This window comes from Aplidium turbinatum, chromosome 11 (genome assembly GCF_918807975.1).
Source record: "Aplidium turbinatum chromosome 11, kaAplTurb1.1, whole genome shotgun sequence".
Lineage (NCBI taxonomy): Eukaryota > Metazoa > Chordata > Ascidiacea > Aplousobranchia > Polyclinidae > Aplidium > Aplidium turbinatum.
Genome location: NC_137482.1, coordinates 11,162,501 through 11,184,545, shown reverse-complemented (window position 1 = coordinate 11,184,545; position 22,045 = coordinate 11,162,501). Strand labels below are relative to the sequence as shown.

The window sequence follows — 22,045 nt, the reverse complement described above, 5'->3', positions numbered from 1 at the left end:
CATAGCAGAATGTCTTTGTTATCGCTAAAGGGTAATGAGAAGTGGAGTGTCTTTGATAGTGCTGCTGGTGATGGATAAAGTGTCTTTAGTAATGCTAGTAAGAGATGTAGTGTTATTGAGTTGATTTACGCATTTTTTCAAACCAGCGTAAACACTAATCTAACAAAACGTCAAACAGCCTACATAAATAGAACATAAATACATAACTAGAACATAACTAGAACATAACTAGAACTAGTCTACAGTAGCCTAAGTAATTAGACACAAGCCTGTATAGCCTAACTTGAAGTAACTTACTGACAAACAAAGTTGAAATAAAATTAGAAAATTAAATCAAACTGGTTTGGAAAAAAATGTTTTATGGAATAGAAAAAGACTGAAAGTTACTTTACACCGCGAAAATGTTAAATATGAATTCTTTTTTGTTGATTTAATTTTTGTTGTGTTGATTCAACGAATCTTTTTTGTCTTTCTGAAAACAGTTCGAGTGGAACGACTGGGTCTGCTGTTTTAGATTTGAGACTAATGGTGGGATTGCAGCTCCTGAGAAAATGATTGACAGGTCTGGTGAAAGTTTACTAGGCTTTGCGTTATGAGGAAATTCAGATAAGATGGAAAAATTGTTTCATACTTATGTTGATGCTTAATAGTACTCCAAGTTCAAATCCATTTTAAGGATAGGTGTGTTTGTTTGAGTGAAGACTATTTTTACTTTTTGTGATATTTGCAAGCGTACCGTAGTCTAAGAATGTCACAGGCTAGTCTAGAGCAGGCTACCTATGTACAGTATAATTAATTGTGATAGGCCTTATGAACTGATTACGTATACCATACCATCAGTTATTTTCTCAAACTAGGCTAGTAATTAAGTAAGTAGATAAAACTTAAATTTTACTAAGTGAACTACCGTAGCTGAAACAGTTGTGCAGTAAAAGTTAATTTCATGCACCAAGCATGGTTGGTTGGCCTGGGCAGTGGCGTAGCTAAGGGGAGGCGGGGGGGCGGACCGCCCCGGGCGGCACGTCTGGGAGGCGGCACTTTCAGAAAGCACGTTTTGTTTTTTTTGTTGATAATGCAGAAGTAGGCCTACACAGAAAATAAAAGCAAACAGAATGGCAACGTTCAAAACAGTGACGTAGCCAAAGGGGAGGAGGGGTTTGGGGGTTACAACCCCCCTTTGGCACGAATGTGACGTCACAATATTGAGAATGATGTTTTCAGTTTCTACCGTACGTCTCTAAAACAAAATTTGCCTAATTTTAAGCGAAACTCCATTAAAAGAGCGAGTTTTGCCAATACCAAACATTCAAATATCTCAGCCAGGAATTAGCAACAAGAAAACATAGAGATTAAGCTTTATTAAGTTACCAAAAAATTCCCAAGAAAACATGATCTTATCCTTTTGCTATGCCACCGGACAGCACCATTTTACAGGAATATTTATACTAGGGGATTTATACCCACATTTTTGTTAAAAATGCTCTCAGAATGCACCAAATCCAAAGTAATTTTTCAAAATTTTCTGGGGGAGGCCCCCCAGACCCCCTGCCGCTGGGTGCTGTCTTTGGCAAAGACGCCCCCCCCTTTCCAAATTACTGGCTACGCTACTGGTTCAAAACATACAATAATTTCGCTTTAAGTCAATTTAAAAAATTTCATTTTCACATGTTTTTTTTGAAGAGGCGACAAAATCTGAATCCGCCCCGGGCGGCACATTCCCTAGCTACGCCACTGGGCCTGGGTCTTCCTTCTTAGACTGAAAAGGCCTTGGAAAGTTTATACCTAAACTATTGACGATGTAAACGCATTAAACCACTGATCTAAGCCTGGTTACTAAGATTGGCAGAGTGAAGTTTCTGCTTACTGAATTGTTATTGTTATAGAGCAGGGGTGGGCACACTTTTTGAATTAGGGGCCAAAATTATTTTGTTCTTAGACTGGCGGGCCAAGTGATCGAGCCGCCACTTACATATAGTTTGTCACACGAATAACAAAGGGACAAAAAAAACGGAAGATTAAATTAACAAATAACTGAAAAATACAACCAAAAAACAAAATCGAATTTAAATACGACGTCTGACAGGATTGTCAAGCTTTATTTTTTGCCAAAGCATCGAAATTTGGCATCATTTTGGTTGTGGCGATAGTCAGGATAGATTTGAGGTGCGCATCACTCAGCTGAGACCTGTGGCTAGATTTGTTAAAATTCATCAAGCTGAACGTCTGTTCACAAATATATGTGGAACCAAACAATACCAGCATTTTTTGTGCCACCTTTCGAATTTCTGGAAATCTGGTGTTGCTTAGCGATGCGTAAAACTCATTTAGCTTCAGGGCTTCGAATTTCTCCTTTAAAACGTAGTCACTCTGAAGATCGATCAATTCCAACTGCAGTTCTTGTGGTGCTGTTGCAGCGACTTGTGAAAGTGGAGCCGAAATAATCTGAAATGGTTTTTGGAGTTTTTCGAAATCAAGAAATCTACGGCAAAATTCGTGGTGCAAATCATTTAGTGATTTGCTGTATTTATTTGCATGTTTAGGGGCTTCTTTCATCGTCAGTAATGTGGGGAAATGAACAAAAGAATTGTTGGACATTTGTGCTGAGAATAAAGCCAATTTTGATTTGAAAGCCGTAACGCTTGTGTACATATCGTGAGCGAAGAGTTCTTTCCCTTGCAGCTTTGCATTCAGCTCATTCATATGTGTTAATATATCGACAGAAAAAGCAAAATCACAGAGCCAATCTCTGTCCTCCAGCTCAGGAAATTCATCAGCTTTCCCGATTGACTTCAAAAATGAGGTAATTGCCTCTTTAAGGTTCCAGACTCGTTTACATGCTTTACCCAAGCTTAACCAGCGCACATGAGAATGATAAAGCAAGTCCTGGTGATCAGAATCAATTTCCTCAAGAAACTTGATAAATTGGCGATGGTGAAGTCCTCTCCCTTTTATGTAGTTGATCAGTTTTACTACTGCCTTCACTACATGATTGAGCTGCAGTACAGATTTACACAGGGCTTCCTGATGGATAATGCAGTGCAAAAAAGTTATATCCACCCCAGCATTTTCCTCATTCATCTTATCTTGAAGTCTTTTTAGCAGTCCAACATTTTTTCCTGTCAAATTTGGTGATCCATCAGTGGTGACATTCGTAAGTTTGTTCCATGGTAATTTAAACCTGTCGATCACACTAGTGACTTTAAGAAAAAGGTCCTCTCCTCGAGTAGTCCCTTTTAACGACTCCATTGCTAAAAGTTCTTCTATTATCTCAAACTTGTCATTAATTCCTCTGACGAAAATCAAAAGCTGTGCCGTGTCTCTTACGTCATTACTTTCGTCCAGCGCTAACGAATAAAATACAAAAGAATCTGCTTTTCCTTTCAACTCGTTAGCTAAGTGCTCATCAATTTGTTCTATACGGCGAGTTACAGTTCTGCGTGATAAACTGATTTGTTCATATTTGCTTTTTGCATCTGGACACAAGAGACTTGCTGTCTCTACCATGCACTGCTTGATAAATTCTCCATCGGAAAATGGTTTGCTTGCTTGTGCTATTTTGAAAGCCAGTAAAAAACTTGCCTTGGTGATTGACTCAGAAACTGCACTCTGCTGAAAAAGAGTGCTTTGCTGAATCCGAAAATTTGCCACTAATCTCTGAGAAACGTCCTTTCTTTGCTGAGTTGACAGGCTGCTATGATGGTTTGCATGATTGGTGTCAAAATGGCGGCGGATGTTGTATTCTTTCAAAACAGCAACGTTTTTTTGGCAAATAAGGCATACCGCAGTTGATCCCACTTCGGTAAAAAAGTATTTCGTCGTCCACTCCTTTTTGAACACTCTGCGCTCACTATCGACTTTACGCTTCTTCGCTGCACTCATTTTAACAATATAATTTATTAACAACTTAGCAATGTCTATTTCGCTTAGCATTCCACACTGACGAAACTGTTGATAAAAACACTAAACTAAGAAATATGGTACATTACTGGTTAAATTGACTAATAAAACTTTCTGTTTTTAGTGAACCTCCCAGCAAACTGTCCACTTGAAGCGGTTGACTGTCTCTTATCTATAGTCTCGTTCTGTTGCTCAACACAACAAACAGTTTACCAGCCTCATTTTTTTAAAAAAATGAGGCTGGTAAACTGTTTGTTGTGTTGAGCAACAGAACGAGACATTACTGGTTAAAAGCAGAAAGCACTGTTGCGTCAAGCGACGCACAAATGTACCTGTGACATCATAATGCTCTACATTCTACATTGTATCGCTATTTAGAGACAAGAGGTATCTAATCCTCCTATTGAAACTTCACAATAATAAAACTTGCAACATGTCGATAACATCCGGCGGGCCAGAATACAAGAGCCGGCGGGCCGGATTTGGCCCGCGGGCCGTAGTTTGCCCATGTCTGTTATAGAGTCTATTTGCGTATTTGCAACAATTTTTTTCAAGGACCTCTGAAAATCCTTTTTTTAAATTAAACAGATACGGTACTACTACTTACTCTTAAGCTTGACGATAAACTGTGACGCTACAAAGCAACTATATAAATTGTATAGGTCACCATCGTTTCAAATGGCTAAACTTTTGCTACCATTGCCCATTTTGGCCGTCGCCCACATGATCTTGCCCACGACGGTTTCGTCCAGATGGGCTTGCCCAGATGTTGTGTACCGATGAAAATATACAAACTGAAAGAAAGCAAGAATATAATCGGCTGAGCAATATCAGATAATCTACAGTTATTATCAAACTTAACAATTTTGCTTTTAGCTTATTTCTCTTCTTTTGTAAATACATTATCATCTTCATTAGGTTTCTTTTCAGGCTACATGTTCTATTGTATACCTTTTAAACTGTGATATAAAAATAGTTGTTGAGTTATTAAAATGTGATAAGTTAAAAACATAATGCTAAAAATTGAATACCTATTCAAAAAGTGCAACACTGCTTTTACTGTTTTTCTCATGGAATATGTCTAGTGCTTTAGCAATGGCTTCTGGGCAAAAGAGCTCTCAGACAAGGTTCCCAAGCCTGACTGCTTGTGAATCAATTTCTACTGGCTATTCTGGATCTCCTCTTTTTCATTCATCTGATGCTGGTAATATGCCTTGTTTGAAGTTTCTTTTAACATTCACCTCAGTTTTTTTTTTGTCAAAATAATGTCAATGAAATGCATTAGTGTGCATAATAAGGTTTTGCATGCTGTACATACAAATACATAGATAGTAAAATTAGTTGTTTGTGTTTTTAGACGTATGGTGCATGACTTAAAAGAAAGCTTGGTCAAAACATATGATAAAAGTTTATATTAACAAAATAGGTTACTTACATTTCATGTCATTTTCAAACAGTTTTTGTTATTGCAGATTTGAACACCACATTAAAGCCTGATGCAAAGAAAAGTGATGGAGATGACAATAATAACAATAATCGAAGTGCTTCGGCTTATCTCTTGAAACTCTTGGATTCAAAAGATCTTTCGAATGATTTGGAAGCTTCTCCATCTACATTCAATGATTCTGATCAAAACAACTTTTCCTATGTGTCTATGAAATCGAATTCAGGGCCAAATACAAGATCAGCATCTAAAGTCAATTCTACACAAAAGAAAACAAGTCGTTCTTCACAATCACATCGTCATAAGCCAGCTGAGGTAACTAAGCTGTTGATTGTTGAATGTATAATCACTGTCAAGTAGTAGTATTCTATTTTAGTATAAGCCTTGTTACTCAATGGGTCAATGCAACAAACAGTGTGTACCAGCTTCATTCTTTAATCATAGATCGATTTCGCTATCACAGCATCCTCAGTATGATCATGTCAAGAGCCTTGAGTAACAAGGGTTATAATAATGATTTGAGACAGTCAACCGCATCAAGTGGACAGTTTGCTGGGTTGGTTTACAAAAACAGAAAAGGTTTATTAGTCTATTCTATTTTAGATCATTGTTTTTTACCAATTGAAGATCTGAGTTGTACAATTACCTTTTATGTCACTTTATAGTCAAATTTTAAGTCCAAGGCCTTATCTCTGTAAAGTTACTGTCACAAAATTTGAAGTTTCATGAATGTTTTTTAGTGATTAATTATTTATACTCATTTATCAACGTGATATTCGTGAACACATTATTATAGTGCCAATCTAATTTCCATTATTATTGTTTTTAGCCAAAAGAACAGCATTCAGGTTCTAAACTCAACTTACTTATCTGGAAATGTCTGAATGACTTAATTTTGTGCTACTGGCTTTGGTCCAAAGGTTTTTGCCTCCTTATTCCAACTGTTGATACAACTGGCTTATTTTAGGTCTTTCGTAAAGATCTGATCAGTGCAATGAAGATCCCTGACACTTCTCAGTTGCTGCATGAAGAATATTGGGTCATGCAAGACCAATGGAGAAACGAATGGGAAAAAGGAGTTCAGGTATTTATAAAGTTTTTATCTGCTGACTGCTGTGGCATAAAACCGGGAGTAGACGAAGTGTTGTGCTAGTCAGAATAAATACAGATTATATTACCACTTAAAAATTAAATCTCTTGGTGAACAGTTTTCAATTTTTGGTATTAAAATCTCGCTTGATAAGAATTTACTCAAGATTCAATTAACATACATTATTACATTAATAATGAGTTTAAAAACATCGTATTACAGGTTCCTGTTAACCAAAAGTCTCTACCTCAAAAAAATACCCGAGCTCTTTCAAAAGAAACCCATGGAGATTTTAGAATGTAAGTTGGGTTGCAATTTTGCTAGGCTATTGCAACATTTGATGTGGATTATTCATAAAAGACAATATATATATAATACGTGCATAACTGCATATATATAATGTTTTGGGATGAAAGTTGAACGATAGCCATCATCTCACAACTTGTCTTCGTAACCACCCATGCAGCAAACCATTTTTTGGCATTGTGTTCTGTTGAATAGTTTGTATACACATGATTGTAGTTGTCATTAAATAATTTTACTGGATAAATTGATTTAAGACATAACCATCAATGATCAGAAGGGCGATGTTTTTTTTACTAATATTACTTTTTTTTATTTGTACCAATTAACAAAAGAAATGTAGAACCAAAATTTCATAGTTGTGGGGTCAATGTAAAAGAAGTTATAAAGTTACCAAAAGTTACTTTTTGTGTTTTTAGGGTACTTTTCATTTGTTACTTCACTTTATTCTGCATACTTTTTTTGCCTAATTCCCCTATTTATTTATCTTTCATTGCTACTGGAGAGATGAATTTACAATTTTACATTCTATGTTCTAATGCCAAGATTTTTAATATATATATAAGTACTATGGTACAAATTTTAGGTTTTTACAAGCCCATGCTTGTTCGTATCGTGTGTATTCCCTAAAACTTGTAAAGTAATTTTTTCGATGAAACAAATTGTGTTAACTATATTTAACCACTTATTTTCCCTGCAACAGCTAAAGTGTTTGATTGACAGAAGATTCCTGCCAGAGAATGTAAAACATTACATATGTGTAATTTGAATGTGTAAATCTAAATTGAGCATAAATTGAAACTAATTTAGATGTTTTTTTTATGTTGAATTGCTGCTATTTCTTTCGCTTTTTTGTTTTGGTTGAATAAAGTTACTTTTTGGTTACTTTTTCGCAAAATTAAAGTCATCTTTTTGAGTTTTTTAGGTTACAAAAAAAATCGCCCTAATGATCAGTATATATATTCCATCAAGAAGACTTTTTGCAAGTCAAGTCTGGTTCATGCTTTTTGGCTGCTAAATTTAAGAAACAAGTTTTGTTGGAAACTATTAAGATATTGCGTTGCCATTTGAAGGCCACGTAAAATGGTGAAGTCAAGTCCTGAACCTGGAGACAAAGATATGATTGATTTGAATGTGTTAGCCGATTCGACATGTCGATACGATTTGGACGAGTTGGATGTGCAATGGTTGAAAGTAACTAATGAAGAACGAAAGTTGATGGGTATGGATTGCTGATGTATTTCAATGTATTTTGTAAGCGATCCCAAAAAGAGACTAATATTTCAGTATTTATGTATTGTATAATTTATTTTACTGATTTTATGTGCTGCCTATTTGTATGACACCAAGAGAAGTATATAGATGTAGTCTTGTATCTATTTCTCTATCTATACGATTTAACGTTTCTTGTTCCTCGTATTGCGAAGGTTGGACGCCCATAAGTAAGTTATAATTCATCCAAAAGGTATTAAATATCTAGCTCGGATGTCAAAGCAAACGTGTGTTCTGATCATTTTCAGGTATTCAAGTTCTGGACGAGTTTTCTATGGAACAAATTATGGAAGAATTAGAGACACAGGTATTTTATGTGACCAACACTTGGCTGATCGTTTTTCCTTGCTGTTGAAGATCGCTTTTATCTTATTCTTACAGTATATATGTAGTTTGAAGCTTGGGCTTTGACCGTGTGATAACACGTAGTAAATGTGAAGGCTTTGTAAAGATTTTATTCCATAAAATCTACGGTGATGCTGTTCCATGTTTCTTCATCATTTTTTTGTGTCTTAAAGATCCGCGGACATAACATTGTGTATTTCAGTGCCACGAAAATATGCAACTTGCTATTCAAACTAAAGAAGGACTCGGAATAGAATACGACGAGGATGTTGTATGTGATGTTTGTAGACTGGTGAGACATAGTTTATATTATTAATTTGTATACGTCTACTTGCTGTACTGTTCATCATGACTGAGCTCCATGTTGCCGGAATAAGCATGGTGCTGATGAGGCTCTCGAAGGCGAAACACCACCTGCCAATTTGCTATGTTCCCACAAGACTGCAGATGCTCGCATTGTTATTTCGCGCGATCACGTTATTCATATTTGCGTCATTCGGACTGCGGCATAAAGTCGTGTATCTCGCACATTGTGTTGAGCTAAGCGCAAGTTATGTTTTAAACTTGTAATTGAACACAACAGCTGCATTTGTGATCATTTGTTTTCATGCACCTTGTATCGTTGTGTATTAAATATATCCATCATTACCCATCATATATCATCATCATCATATTATCATCATATATCCATCTTTCATTAGCCATTTAAGAACTCACTGTTAGTTAACAAATAAAAGCTAACAACATCCTCGTTGTTAGCTTTTATTTTATTGCGAAGGCCATCATCCTCGAAGACGAGGAATAGCCATCATTACATATATCCATCACGTATTTGTCAAGTATACTTTTTTTCAGCCTGACTGTGAAGAAGGAAATGAAATGGTATTCTGTGATGGCTGCAACCTCTGTGTTCATCAAGCTTGCTATGGCATTTTGAAGGTATTGTGCCTAATCTAGTCATAAAAAATTGTTTGCTTGACTTCTGCTTGAAAGTCGCCATAGTTTTCTGGGTTGTAAAGTAATATCCCACGTAATTACCCACCAAAAAGAATGTAGATTTTCTATGGCTAGCAATTGTCAATTTTGTTTTTCAAGTATTCTACTTATTTAGTTGAACTTCCTAATGACGGCTTAGTGGTTAGTGCGTCCGCCTCTGAATTGGCAGGCAATTAGGCATGGGTTTGATACCTTGTCGGGTCATACCAAAGACTTTTTAAAAATGGCACTGAATCTAATTCCTGCTTGGCACTGAGTAATGGAAAAAATTCGGGAAATAATGTACTCAGTACGGCTGCAATGCTGCATTGATACTGTCTTCTTTGTAAAGCGCTGAAAAGCAACACATTCTGCGATGGATACAGTGCTGTATAAAAACTAGCATTATTATTATTATAAACTTAGCGCTTACAAGAAAATCGATGGATGAATGAATGGCATTTGGCATCATATCTACCCCGGTACAAACCGATGTTATTTTTTCAAGTTAAATTAAGTGTGTGGTCTCTGTCACTTTTGGACGGTTGCAGTTGAGTTAGCACAGTACCATGGAAGAGCTCCGGAGCAGTGTCTTGTTATGGCTGTTCCAAGGCCTTGCTTGCAGTACTGCCAACGATAGCTATAGGAGTATATGTAACACGAAGAAAGGTCAGTTTGAATGTTTTTGCAACATCAACACTACACTGATCGTCTTTTTTACACCAAGGTTCCTGAAGGAAGCTGGCTATGCAAACCATGTGCTCTTGGCATCCGGGGTTCAGCTGTTTGCATCCTATGCAATAGGAAAGGTGGTGCTATGAAGAGCACTAGGTCGGGGAACAAGTGGGCCCATGTGGTCTGCGCTTTGTGGATTCCAGAAATATCGATTGGTGACCCTGACAGGATGGAGCCAATAACAAAGGTTGGTTGTGATCCAATATGCTTTATCTTTTTTTTGACCCAACGCAAAAGTTGTTAATGAAATATCTAACTTTGAATAGACCTATGCTTTGTAAAAAGAAGCTTGACCTTTGATTGAGGTAAGACCAAAATTTTCTGCATATTTTTCCTTTATTTTGAGACAAACGTTTGGTTATTCTGATTATTCAAGCTGTACCAAATGAAGATAAGATTTGCGTTGTGCGATGATTGTCTTGAAAACCTGCTTTGTAATGTTTAAAACAATCACCTGTGATTCCGACTTGTCTGCGTCGTCTCAGGCGGCAAATAAGCCATTTGCACATTCATTCAATGCCAGCAATCGTTGTCAGACAATGCCACCAGGCGTTGAATCAATGTAAAAATGACGGGATTTTCTATCTGGATCATTGTTTGGTCCTTTGCAGGTTTCACATGTCCCTGCCTCCCGTTGGGCTTTGTTGTGTTGTTTGTGCAAAGAAAGAGTCGGCGCTTGCATACAATGCAGCGTGAAGCATTGCGTCACTGCGTACCACGTCACCTGCGCAGTGGAAGTTAAGCTTGACATGATCGCTGATTGTTCTGGCAGTTCTGTCGACGATGATGCTGTCATATTCAGGTGAGCTGTCATATTCAGGTGAGCTGTCACTGACTGGCTGGCAGTACCTCTTGCCAAACATTTTTAATGCAGAAGTGAAATTTTAACGCCCCCTGTTGGATGCTTGTTGCCTTACAAAGGTAAACCAATTTATGGCCTCAAGTTAAATCTCATCTTAGTTCTAACACTTTGCTAATTAAAACGAAACGTTTTTCTCAACCAACTTGCTTCATTCACTTATGACTGTCACGTTTTCAATTCGTGATTCACTCTTGCGACAATGTGTTGCCTCCAGCTACCCTAAATTTTGCTGCGCCATTTAAACATTTACTCTCTGTGTATATTTGTTACATGTTCGTTGTCTTTTATTGTAGTTGAAACTTCCTTGATTTATTCCTGCACATATATGTTTAGATCTTATTGTAAGAAACATAGTAAAAATCGCAAAGACAGCGATACCGAAGAAGAGACGAGCGCAGAGGAAAAGAGGAGCCAGAGACATCATCGTATCATGGAGTTGGAAGAGGAGTTTTTTACTTTTGTAAAAGCAACGGTAAAATATCAAACTTTCGTGCTTTGATACTGATCTATCAAACTTTGATACAAATCTATCAAATATATACGTCTTGTCTTTGCGGTTTAAAATCTTCGTCTTCAACGCTGTGGCTGGCAGCTACCTTATTTCTCGTGTGCGATAACTTGTTAACAGGAGTTCCATATGTTAAGTTGTAAAAATCGTATTGTTACCAAGTATTTAGTGTTATATTCCTACACTTACTGTTTTCTGGGAGATAAAAATTCAACTGTCAGTCCGAGTAAAACCGTAAAAAGCTGCTTTGATGTGATGTTAGTTGATCATTAGTTTTTATATGTTGTAATGTAGGCCGTGGAAAATACACTGAGTGTCCCACTGGAAACAGCAGAACAGGTGTTGCTATATTGGAAGTTAAAAAGAAAGGCAAATTTCAACAAACCGTTGATTACACCAAAACACGAAGAAGACACGGCCTTAGCCGAAGCAGCGGAGACCAACCTTCAACGGCGACTACGCATGTTCACACATCTACGGTTCGTCAAATTTGAGAGCGCGATCTTTTCAAACAGTGTATTGATATTTTGATACAAAAAATGGTTTCACCGACGTTTCGTGCTTGCATGATTTATTTCTTCGATGGCTATGTGAAAAGTACAGCATGTCTTATTGCCCCAAACCTGACGCAACCCGTAGAAAATTTTTTTTTTTAGCAAAGGAATTGACTGAGCCAACAACGTATTATGATGAGATGATCGTTAGCTGTATACTACACACCAAGTAACAAGCTTTTCTGGGTTCAATCACGGCCTACTAGAACACGGCCAAATATGTTGCTATTTGAGGAAATTTCTAAGAGTCTGAATTGTTGCAATCATAGCTATGACAAACCTGTCATCTTTCCATTCCCAGAAGTATGATAAATAAGCAATATTTGCATCTAGAAACTTTTTGGCTTGTTTTGCCGGAGATTTAGATATGTATGTTAAGCACAATTTATGCAATAATAATGTAAAATATGTAAGACTTTCCAACTGCATCCTGGAAGTAGTCTCATCACACAGTCGTTAGGTTTTTGTTTAGCAGGATCTTTCGCCAAAAGCCATATTTTACTTGCAAAATTAAACTTGGCGAAAAATAAAACGAACTAAAATTGAAATTGGCACATCAAATGAACAACTTACAACATAGAATCCACAAAAAATCCGTGATATTTTAAATGAAACATGCAATTGCACCAAACGATACTACCTCCAGAGTGCAGTTGGAAAGTCTTTGATATTACATTATTATTGTGTAAACTGTGCTCAGCGTACATACCTAATCTCCGGTTAAACAAGCCAAACATATGTCTAGATGCAAATATTGCTTATTTAACTTACTTCTGGAAATTTGAAAATGACAGGTTTGTCATAGCTATGATTGTAACAATTCAGACTCTTAGAAATTTCCTCAAATAGCAACATATTTGGCCGTGTTCTAGTAGGTCATGGTTCAATTTATCTTACCACCTATGTTGTGGATTACACGCTACTTGGTAGCCTACTTGGTAGTTTAAATTTGCACTATCAGTACATCGAAAGACAAGTGTATTCCCCTAAAACAGTATTCGGGCTTTTTTTAATGGAAAAAAAAGGTAAATGTGTTTTGACCTACCACAGGATAGTAGAAAATAACATTCTTTTTTTTTAGACAAGACCTGGAAAGGGTTCGCAATTTGTGCTACATGATCAGTCGTCGAGAGAAAACTAAACGAGCAACAGTAAAAAATATGGAAAGTGTGTTTTTAACCCAGGTAAAAACATGGGTATTGTTTTTATACCTGAAACATATTCTGTACTTCCAGTTGCCTCTGCAAAAGTGTTCCAACATTTTCTGCGTAAAAATTTTATATTACGATATTTACTTTGTGTTTTTTTCATATTGCTCTGCCATAAATATTAAACAGCTTTCTTTCTGTGTTGTTTAAAGTTTGGTAAACGAAAACGTTTAAAAGAAAACCAGGTGATTGAGCCATTTTTATCAAAAATTTCTAATTTGTAAGGCACATATAAAAGTGTTTACTTCAAATATGTGGCTTGTGTCATAAAGCTACATGGTGATAATTTATATTTATAGATGAAGCTGTTGGAACGTCGCATGTGTCACGAGCCTAACTACGATTCCGTTCGAATGGTGTCCACTTTGCAGAAGTTCGGTAAACCTCACATTTGTGAATTGGCACGGAAGGAATCTGCAATGCTGACCAAAACTAAAGAATGGACTCAACCTAGCAAAGAGAACAATGCAAGTAGAACTGGTAGCCCGACAGAAATGCTTGACAATGAGGAGCAAAAGAATGACAACAAGTCAGCGGACCTTTCCTTAAATCAACATGTAACCAAGCATAAAACTCCTGATTCTGATGTCAAAGCAGACCAGGGTAAAGATGGTCTGCTGCGTAGATCCAGTAGGCCGAAAAATGGACTTCATCGAAAGGCGTTTGTCTCGGCCTGTCGTAAACGGGAAGCTTTACTCAAAAAAGGCGTTAAACCGGCTCCGGAGGAGCAGCCTCTTCCAATTAAGGAAGTATTCAATAATTTATCTCCTAGGAAACGATCATACAAAGGTAGCTCTGAGTCGGGATTAGAAAATGAAAACCAAGCTCCACTTCGCAAAGCGGCAGCAAACAAAAAATCGAAATTATCGTGGATCGCTCGAAGGACTTCTGGTGCTTCTGCCTCACCTTCTTCGTTTACTGTGAAAACTGAAGCTGCAAAATTTGAAACAGAGACAGGCAAGCAGTCGGTCCAATCAAACGCTGCAAGTCACCGTAGAACGCGCTCTTCACATTTGCAAACCTCTGCTGACAATGACCAGGATGATGTCACGAAAGACACTAAGAGTCGTGATAAAATAGACCCTGGCACCTCCTTGTATCCGACAGCACTAAGTGAAGTTACACTCTCCCCAACCAAAAGGAATAGCCACCTCATTGTGAAATGGGATTCTGACAAAAGTGACAGTCCCAACATTACCGAAAAGTCCACTGTGGTTTCTAATCGAAGGTCGTCCACTCAAGAACGAAGCGTTCAATCTCAAAAAATTAAACCAGGTAAATTTGAAAATATTACTTTTGTAATATATTGGATTGGACATCTCCGTAGTTTTATTTCGATCTTGCATGATATGTATTTCAGTGTCTATTTTAGGTATGCAATGACTTAATTAGAGCATTTAATGCAATATCACACAATCTAAAGGCCCAACGGAGTTTCTCATGAGGCATGAAGATGAAGGTTTTTGTTAATCAAACTTTCACACTTTGATAAAAAAAAGTCAGTGAGGTTTTTTTACCAAAGCCTACGATAGAATCAATGGCGAATAACCAATGCTTTCAAGGAAATAAAAGTTAAAACAAGCAGTAGTACATATTTATTGTAAACTACACTCAATTTTTTGTGTATCAAGATTTTCGGAGCGATAAAGTGTGATTTAGGCATGGATGAACTTACAATGGATAGTTTTTGCGACCGATTACGTCTGACAAGTGAATGGAGAATAAGTTTGTGCAAAGTTTATCGGTGGATCAGTAATCGGAAAATTTGCTAATATGTGGATTACAGTTGGTGTATAAGGAGAAAATAGTCTTCTAATTAAACTCATTAATCGGTCGGTCTGCTTAATTGTGTAAATGATCCACTGTTGGTGCATCCAACCCTTAGAGTGCAGCCCTCGTCTATTCGTTTTCATATTTCAATCATCTTGTGATTAGTAAAGTTAGACGAGGTGTTATTACAATTCATGTTGTTCAGGAACTTCTAAGAAGTCACCTGACATTCAGTTTTCGGTGGAGAGTCCTGCAAACCTATCATCATCAACGCGACCGGCAACAAGGTCGAATGGAAGCGTCAGTAAGTCACCTCCAGGAGATGAAGAGTCATCGGATCACTCCACATCACTGCGTCCTCCTCGTCGTCTTGCCGCCACGAAAGCAAAAAACGTGTCAGGAGCTCTTGCTCGCTCATGTGAAAGCGGCTCATGTGACGCTCAGATCCAAGCGGCGTCATCTGAGCAAGGGCTCCAAAGAAAACATGCACTTACTCAACCAACCGCTTCCAAACGGAAGCGACAGCAAACGAGTTTGAGTAATTCTGTGAGCCAAAGTGAACACGCGAAAAGCAGTAGGGTCATGTCAAGTATTGACAACCTACCTGATGAGGATGTTGGGTACAGGGGTGACATGGACGAGTCAGAGACCGAGACACCAGGCTTGCCACGACAAAAAAACACACACTCTCACCATCGAATGCCTTATCGTGAAAAAATTTCCAGTAAATTTTCTGCGACAGGCGATTCGAGTCACAGTGACCACCAAAGAAAGTTTGTTTCCAAAAAACACCGGTTAAAAGCGATTCGCACACGCAGAAGAGTAGAAGCATCATTAGTAACTTTCAAAGGATATAAAGACATCGAAGACGAATCTATTGAATTACAAGATCGATTGCCCAGTAGATTGGGCCGAGACAGTACCTCACCTTTACCACCACAGGTAACAAATCAAAGCTTGTCAAAAAACGAGCTAGCCGCCGGCGATGTTTGCGATGAAGATGTTGAACTTAAGGAAAAAGTTATTTCTCCTGTCGCCGGCGGCCTGACTGTCACAGATGAGTGTTTTCCAGTTACCACCCAGTTTCCTTCTAACTTAGATGGAGGCAGTGACTTGTCTCAGTCAAGTTCGCAGTATACTGCGTCGATGCAAGATTATCACAATTACATGCACAATCAAGCAGTTCTATCTTCAAATGTGATGACTATGCCATTTGTTTCTCCGCATAATCTTTTTTATCCATCGCTGTCTCAGTATCCATTCCATTTGTGGCCTCCACCACCGCCGCCTCCTCCTCCGCCACCAGAAGAAGAGAGTCATCTCGACGTGTCCTTCCCCTCCACTGTGGATGATTGCGCAACCGGCCAGTCTCCTGCTCATGCCTTGCCGGACTCGACGCTGTCACCGGAAACTCAACAAAAAACTGAACCTCACAATGCCGCGCAAGGTTCAACTGAACAACTTGATATTTCACATTTTCCACAAGTTTCAACTTCTCTTTCAGACGCAAACCAGATCGTTTGGATGCCAAAAGTTGAAACTATCGACTCAAACCAGATGGGTACAAGCAACAAACTTAACGACAAAGAGCAAGATCCTACTGTCAGTGAAAGAGCCGTGAAAAAGAAGAAGAAAAAATCCAAGAAAAAGAAGAAGAAAAAGAAACGGAAAAGAATGCGTTCACAGTCAGAATATCCTTCAACCTTAGATTCGAACTACAACACATCTGACAGTGAAGTGTACAGTGCTGCCAGTAGTGGCTACGGGGAGTACTGTGTAGAGTACTGTTCCACGCTACCTGATAATCCAGTTCCACGATCAGGAAGTGTTTCCCCGGCACAGAATGAAGCTCCTTTGCCATCCATAGACAGTCCAGCTCTTAGTCCTACAGATGTTGGTGAACCTGCTGTGGAATCAGCAAAACATCCGACATCATCTGAACCTAATTTACTTACTTCTCCAGAAGTTCACGGCAGCTCAAGGTTGTTGTTGAAAATTGATAAGAAAAGACTTGTTCTCAGTCATACCAATGATGATTCCAGCGATGCATCATCTGAGGTTGCCATAGAGCAGATGTCTCCTTTGCCTGATCACAAAACAAAAGCGTTCATTTCTCCACTGAAACTAAAACTATGCGGTCAAAAGAGCGATCGCACCTTAAGAGGCGGATTAGTAGCTCGTGAATACCAAATATTAGAATTGAGTGAAGGTTCTGAGAGTGGAGAAAAAGACGGCGAAGTTCTTCAGAGTGAACAAAAAGAGGACGAAGTTGAAATGCGTGAAGTATCGAGCCCGTTCAAAGCGAACCGCGCAGAAGTGGTCTTACGTCGCCTTGGTTTGCAGTTGGAGAATAGTCCAGATGTTAATGAGAAAAGATCATTACGTGAAAGGAAACAGCCTTCCAAACCCGACAATTCAACTTCACAACCAATGCACGTTCTTTCCAGCAGCTCAAAGGATAAGCTCGGAAAGAAATTACCTGCTAAAGACCTAAAAGCCAAAACTACTGACAGCAAGAAAAGGATTCGTTTCAAGAAGTCTATTGTCCCAGCAACCACTTTGGTTAGCGATGAGGCCTCAATTACGGTTCCAACCTTGGGGCCTGTTTTGGCTAACGCACCACTGTCTGTTGCTGAAAAATTTAATCCCCCAGTTTCATCCAACTCCATCCTCCAGCCAGAGCGTCATTGGAAAAAAAGAAAACTTCATGTTCACGAAGCATCCGTAACAACAGACTTGACGGCCAAGTCAATACAACAACCTGTTGTGCGAATTGCTGATTTCAAAAGTTTAAACGCAACAAAAGATCTTAAGGCAACTAATGACGCGCTACCAACCTCATCTAAAGATGATGCAACAAACGTAGCGTGTTCAACTTCTAAACACAAACAAGCATCGAAGACTTCTACTTCACATTCACCATTCTCAACTAAAATTGGTACTGGAAGTGGCACCATCACATCGGTTTCTAAGCCTGGTGAGTGTGACATTGCTTCACTCACTAGATTCTGTGTTACAACGCTGTCATTATTTATTTTGTACCACTTATTGATGCGTTACAGGTTGGTTTTGTCCGATGTTTCTTATTTATTTTGTCATGCAAGTGTATCCTTGTATGCGTTAACTTTGTTTTGTAAGTGTTACCATTAACATCGATGTTTGTTTGCCATCAAATGACATCGTATTCATGCTAGTGCATATCGTCTGCAGGAATACCGATTGTACTTCAATATAGAAAAAGTTTCATAGAAGTACTGTAACTGAGTTATTCTATGAATCCCTGTGAAAAACGTTCAACCTTTGTTGTGTAGAAACCGCAACAAGCGCCCAGTCGCCAAGCAAACCTATTGTCAGTAAATCACCACGACAGAAAAAGATGACCCCAGACGGCGGAAAATCCAACACTGCACAGAAGTATCGCTCGGTACTTCAAGACGGTTTACCTCCCGTATCTCCATACAAGTACGTTGTTGAATTTGGCTTTATCTGCTCGATTTCTTTTTTTCATACAGCAGTTTATTGTTGTCAAAGTGCAGTCCCTGGTATCCGGAATACCAGGCTATGCAATGCTTGATTTCGTCGGGCTTGAATAAAAAAGTGTGACCGGGACTTATTAATAGTTCGACAAAGCCGAATTATCCATCTCATTTATGTAGCATTTACTTAAAAAAGCTGCTACTAAGACGATATGAGCTGGACACAAATATTTTGTTGAACTATTGATAGCTCAGATTACTTTTTGTCAAACGTGGCAGAGTCGGAAATCCCGTCTTGTATCCCGGATGAGCTTTATGTGGTGAAGCTTACCGCTTTGAGCCATCGCCTGATTTGATTTGAAAGAGCTATGTTTCTTAACTGTACTTTTATAGATTTTTGATGAAATTACAAAAAAAAAATAAGTTGAGAAGGTTGTATTTACAACCTGCATTGTGTTTTGCTACCAAGGTTCACTATTTCAAACACTCACCAGAAGAAGATGGCCGCCGGATCGTCCATCATCACTGAAGACAAATCGAAAACTTTAAACAAAGTTTTCACGAAGAAAAAGCAGCAAATTGGCGGGCAACCGAAAGAAGTTGCAAAGCTGCCAGATCCTTATGAGTTTGCCGACTTCGGGAGTTGAAAAACGTTTTTCCTGACATTGACTAATTCTGAAATGATTTTTATGAGAAAATTTTAATCCTGTAATAAGGGAAATGTTGTGGACAATCACTGCCGCTGTCATCATGCGCGATTTTTAATTAACCACATAATTAATCATTTGTTCGGAGAAAGATATTTTTGATTTCCTTTTTTCAGGTGTAATGTTATTGCGCATTTTCGTTTCTTGTAAACTAGAAATTTCTCTTAGAGTACAGTTCTGCCTCTATTTTGTTTTACTTCAATCTATTTTCATGCGAGATGCTTCTAATAAAAAAATTCGTTTGTGTACATGCAGCCTGTAACTTGGTTCCTAACTTACTCTGAACATTTTTTCCTTGTGTGAAATCTGATGACTTATTTCCAAGGTAAAAGGGAAATCCAGTGTAACTCATTGGGTAAGAATGGTGCGGTCCTCATTGATGAGCTAACTGATTATAAAGTTATCACATCTGCAATGACTGATCTAAGGGGACATCGTAGACGTCGCTATGGCGTCCATGGAGAGGCTTGCTATATTTTATTGCATTAAGCTGTAGAACCGATGTCGTAGTGTTATAAGTTTGTTATAATGAAAAGAGAGCAGAGAAGAAGGATGTGTAAGAGCAACAAACTTGCCGTGGCCGTCGTTTGAACCGGATGGTGAGTACATTTTCGTATCATACACATGAAATACAGGGTCATCAATAATTAACGTTACAACTTCAAGCAACTTTATTTAACAAATGATAGACAATTTTTGAGTAATAAACATACTGTATAACATTGTTAAATAAATATTTCGGAATAAACAAGTTTTACTCAATGTGTCCGCCACTTGCGTCGATAAGTCGAAGACGCTCTGAAAAGGACCTGCAAGAGTCATGAATAATTCTTTGAGGTATTTTGGTCCATTCTTTTTTCAGATTAGCCTTCAGCGCTTCCAAACGTTGGTGGTGTTTAATCGAAACCTTGCTCTCCGGCAGGGGCTCTATCCTCTTTCAGAATTGGGGGGGGGGGGGGGTGATTTTGGCAGGGTTGATCTCTAAGTGATCAAAACTGGTTTTGACCACTAAGCGGTTTAAACCGGTCAAAACCCAGAAAAATATTTTTATGTAGTGAATGATCGGCTACCTGAGCTATGGGCTATTTAGGAAATATAAAAGCAGTTGTGACCATTTTGATATGCAGGCCTCGAAATAGCTGGCGGCCATGACCGCCTAAACTTTGATTAATGGCTGCCAATACCGACCTGTCAGGCAGCCACAGATGGCTGCCTGTAAAATTCGTAGGCTACAAAAGATTATATTTATCTTGGATTTTTCTCTTGTTTCAGCGCTGCCAAAAGCAATACATCAAACAGCTTTAAGACTACTACCTTAATTACATGTCGTGCTACGCAACGGGAGAGCCAATGTTGCGCAAATTTTATGGCAAAAATGATGTCAAATGTTTGTCATAAAAAAAAAATTTTGTTGGAATAAATTCTTGTACTTCAGTTGGCTGTGCAAATGGTTCATCGGTCTACCAAGCATTTTTTGGTTCATCAGAAACTTATTTTTAGAATTTGAATTTTCTCAATAATTAAAATAACCAACTGATCGAAATATCAAAAATAAACAGAGAAATTGAATATTTTTTGTTCCAAATCCAGCATTGAGGTTATTGTTTATCAAAACAAAATATAGTTGAACATCATTACTAAACATGGAGGCTAATATTTTTAATTTAATTGAAAAGCAACTTGATTCATACACTAAAGGGGTTTTGACCAGTAGCCTACTAGGTGGTCAAAACTGCCCGGTTTAAACCAGGTTTTAAACCGCCCCGGTTTAAACCGATCAACCCAGGATTTTGGACAGTGGGTTAAAATCATCATAGACATTTCAAATTCTGGGGGGCGTAGCCCCCCAGACCCCCCATTGCAGCATCAGCTTCATTGATCATCAACGTGCACAGGGTTTCCAAATGGTTTTACATAGTATGTTCGGAAATGTCATTTTTGAGTAAGCATTAAACTAACTTAAAAGTCCACAGTGTAAACACCTGTCTTGTAGTTCGGGGTTACCAAATCAAAAAAGTGATAACGGCCGAAATACTTTTTTTTCAAATTCGATCAATATGATATCACAAAACCTTTGCAAAGTCAAATGAGTTGGAGGAGGGGGGGTGATTTTGCATTGCTCACCTCCCACTTCAATGAGTGGGGGGTGATCACCCTTCTCACCCCCCCTTGGATATAGGGGAAAGGTGTGTATTTTGAACACCTTAAAGAAAAATAAGCACAACTCAGCCAACTTCCGGTCAATGTGTAATATTTTTCACCCAGATACAGTCTAGGTACTTGCAAACCAGTGTAGAAAATAAAAATCACTTACAATAAAAAAATACAGAATAATTAAGCAATAAAAAATGTTCAAAAATGGTCGAAATTACACATATGGTGTGTATTTTGGACCATTGGAGTATGTAATTTGAACTGAAGTTGCTTGAGGTCTTCACAATGAAATTTTTGGACGGTTCAAGAATCCCTTAAGCCAATCTTTTTCAGCCAGACCCCTTTCACTGTTGAAGCGGGTATTGATATTATTGGTAGACGCAATGTCATATGCAAGCTTTCTTAAGTCTATTGCCCTTAAACCATAAAATCTTGACTATATTTCCAAAACATGTTTGACCAGTTGATCTTCAATACTTTCGGGAAGATCAAGTTGTCGACCAATGGTTTTTAACCCTTGTGTAGCATATTTATTGGTAGCCTGTTATTGACATGTCTCAACACTATAGCTTTGGGAATTTTGAACTGACGCGATGCTGCATAGGTGAGATGACTGGTCCAAAAAACACACTGTCATGCACTATTAAAAATTACCAACTATGACTTCCATACTTGGTTATAAGTCTTGTAATTGATCACAACATCTCCTTATAGGTTAAAGACAGTGATGTACGCGCATACAAAA

General features: G+C 38.2%; 1 protein-coding gene and 1 pseudogene across 1 annotated transcript; one reads left to right on the top strand and one right to left on the bottom strand.

The window, feature by feature from the left end:
* Positions 1 to 2,088: 2,088 nt before the first annotated feature.
* LOC145780201 (general transcription factor II-I repeat domain-containing protein 2 pseudogene) lies at positions 2,089 to 3,879 on the bottom strand (annotated as a pseudogene).
* A 1,048-nt stretch (positions 3,880 to 4,927) lies between these two features.
* On the top strand, positions 4,928 to 19,388 carry LOC145779537 (uncharacterized). Its single transcript, XM_082591143.1, has 17 exons — positions 4,928 to 5,101; positions 5,370 to 5,656; positions 6,309 to 6,425; positions 6,654 to 6,730; positions 7,808 to 7,956; positions 8,255 to 8,313; positions 8,554 to 8,643; positions 9,207 to 9,290; positions 10,054 to 10,248; positions 10,673 to 10,863; positions 11,257 to 11,395; positions 11,726 to 11,910; positions 13,067 to 13,169; positions 13,493 to 14,468; positions 15,169 to 17,940; positions 18,275 to 18,425; positions 18,909 to 19,388. The coding sequence occupies exons 1-17, from the start codon at positions 4,975 to 4,977 to the stop codon at positions 19,084 to 19,086; spliced, it is 5,880 nt and encodes a 1,959-aa protein (XP_082447269.1). The 5' UTR covers positions 4,928 to 4,974; the 3' UTR covers positions 19,087 to 19,388.
* Positions 19,389 to 22,045: the final 2,657 nt, after the last annotated feature.

What these genes read in the sequence shown, in the direction of transcription:
- LOC145779537 (XM_082591143.1), top strand. Translation starts at nt 4,975, where the DNA reads ATGTCTAGTGCTTTAGCAATGGCTTCTGGGCAAAAGAGCTCTCAGACA. An exon ending in TTTTCATTCATCTGATGCTG is followed by an intron (nt 5,102 to 5,369) that starts GTAATATGCCTT and finishes TTGTTATTGCAG; the next exon opens with ATTTGAACACCACATTAAAG. An exon ending in CGCATGTTCACACATCTACG is followed by an intron (nt 11,911 to 13,066) that starts GTTCGTCAAATT and finishes CTTTTTTTTTAG; the next exon opens with ACAAGACCTGGAAAGGGTTC.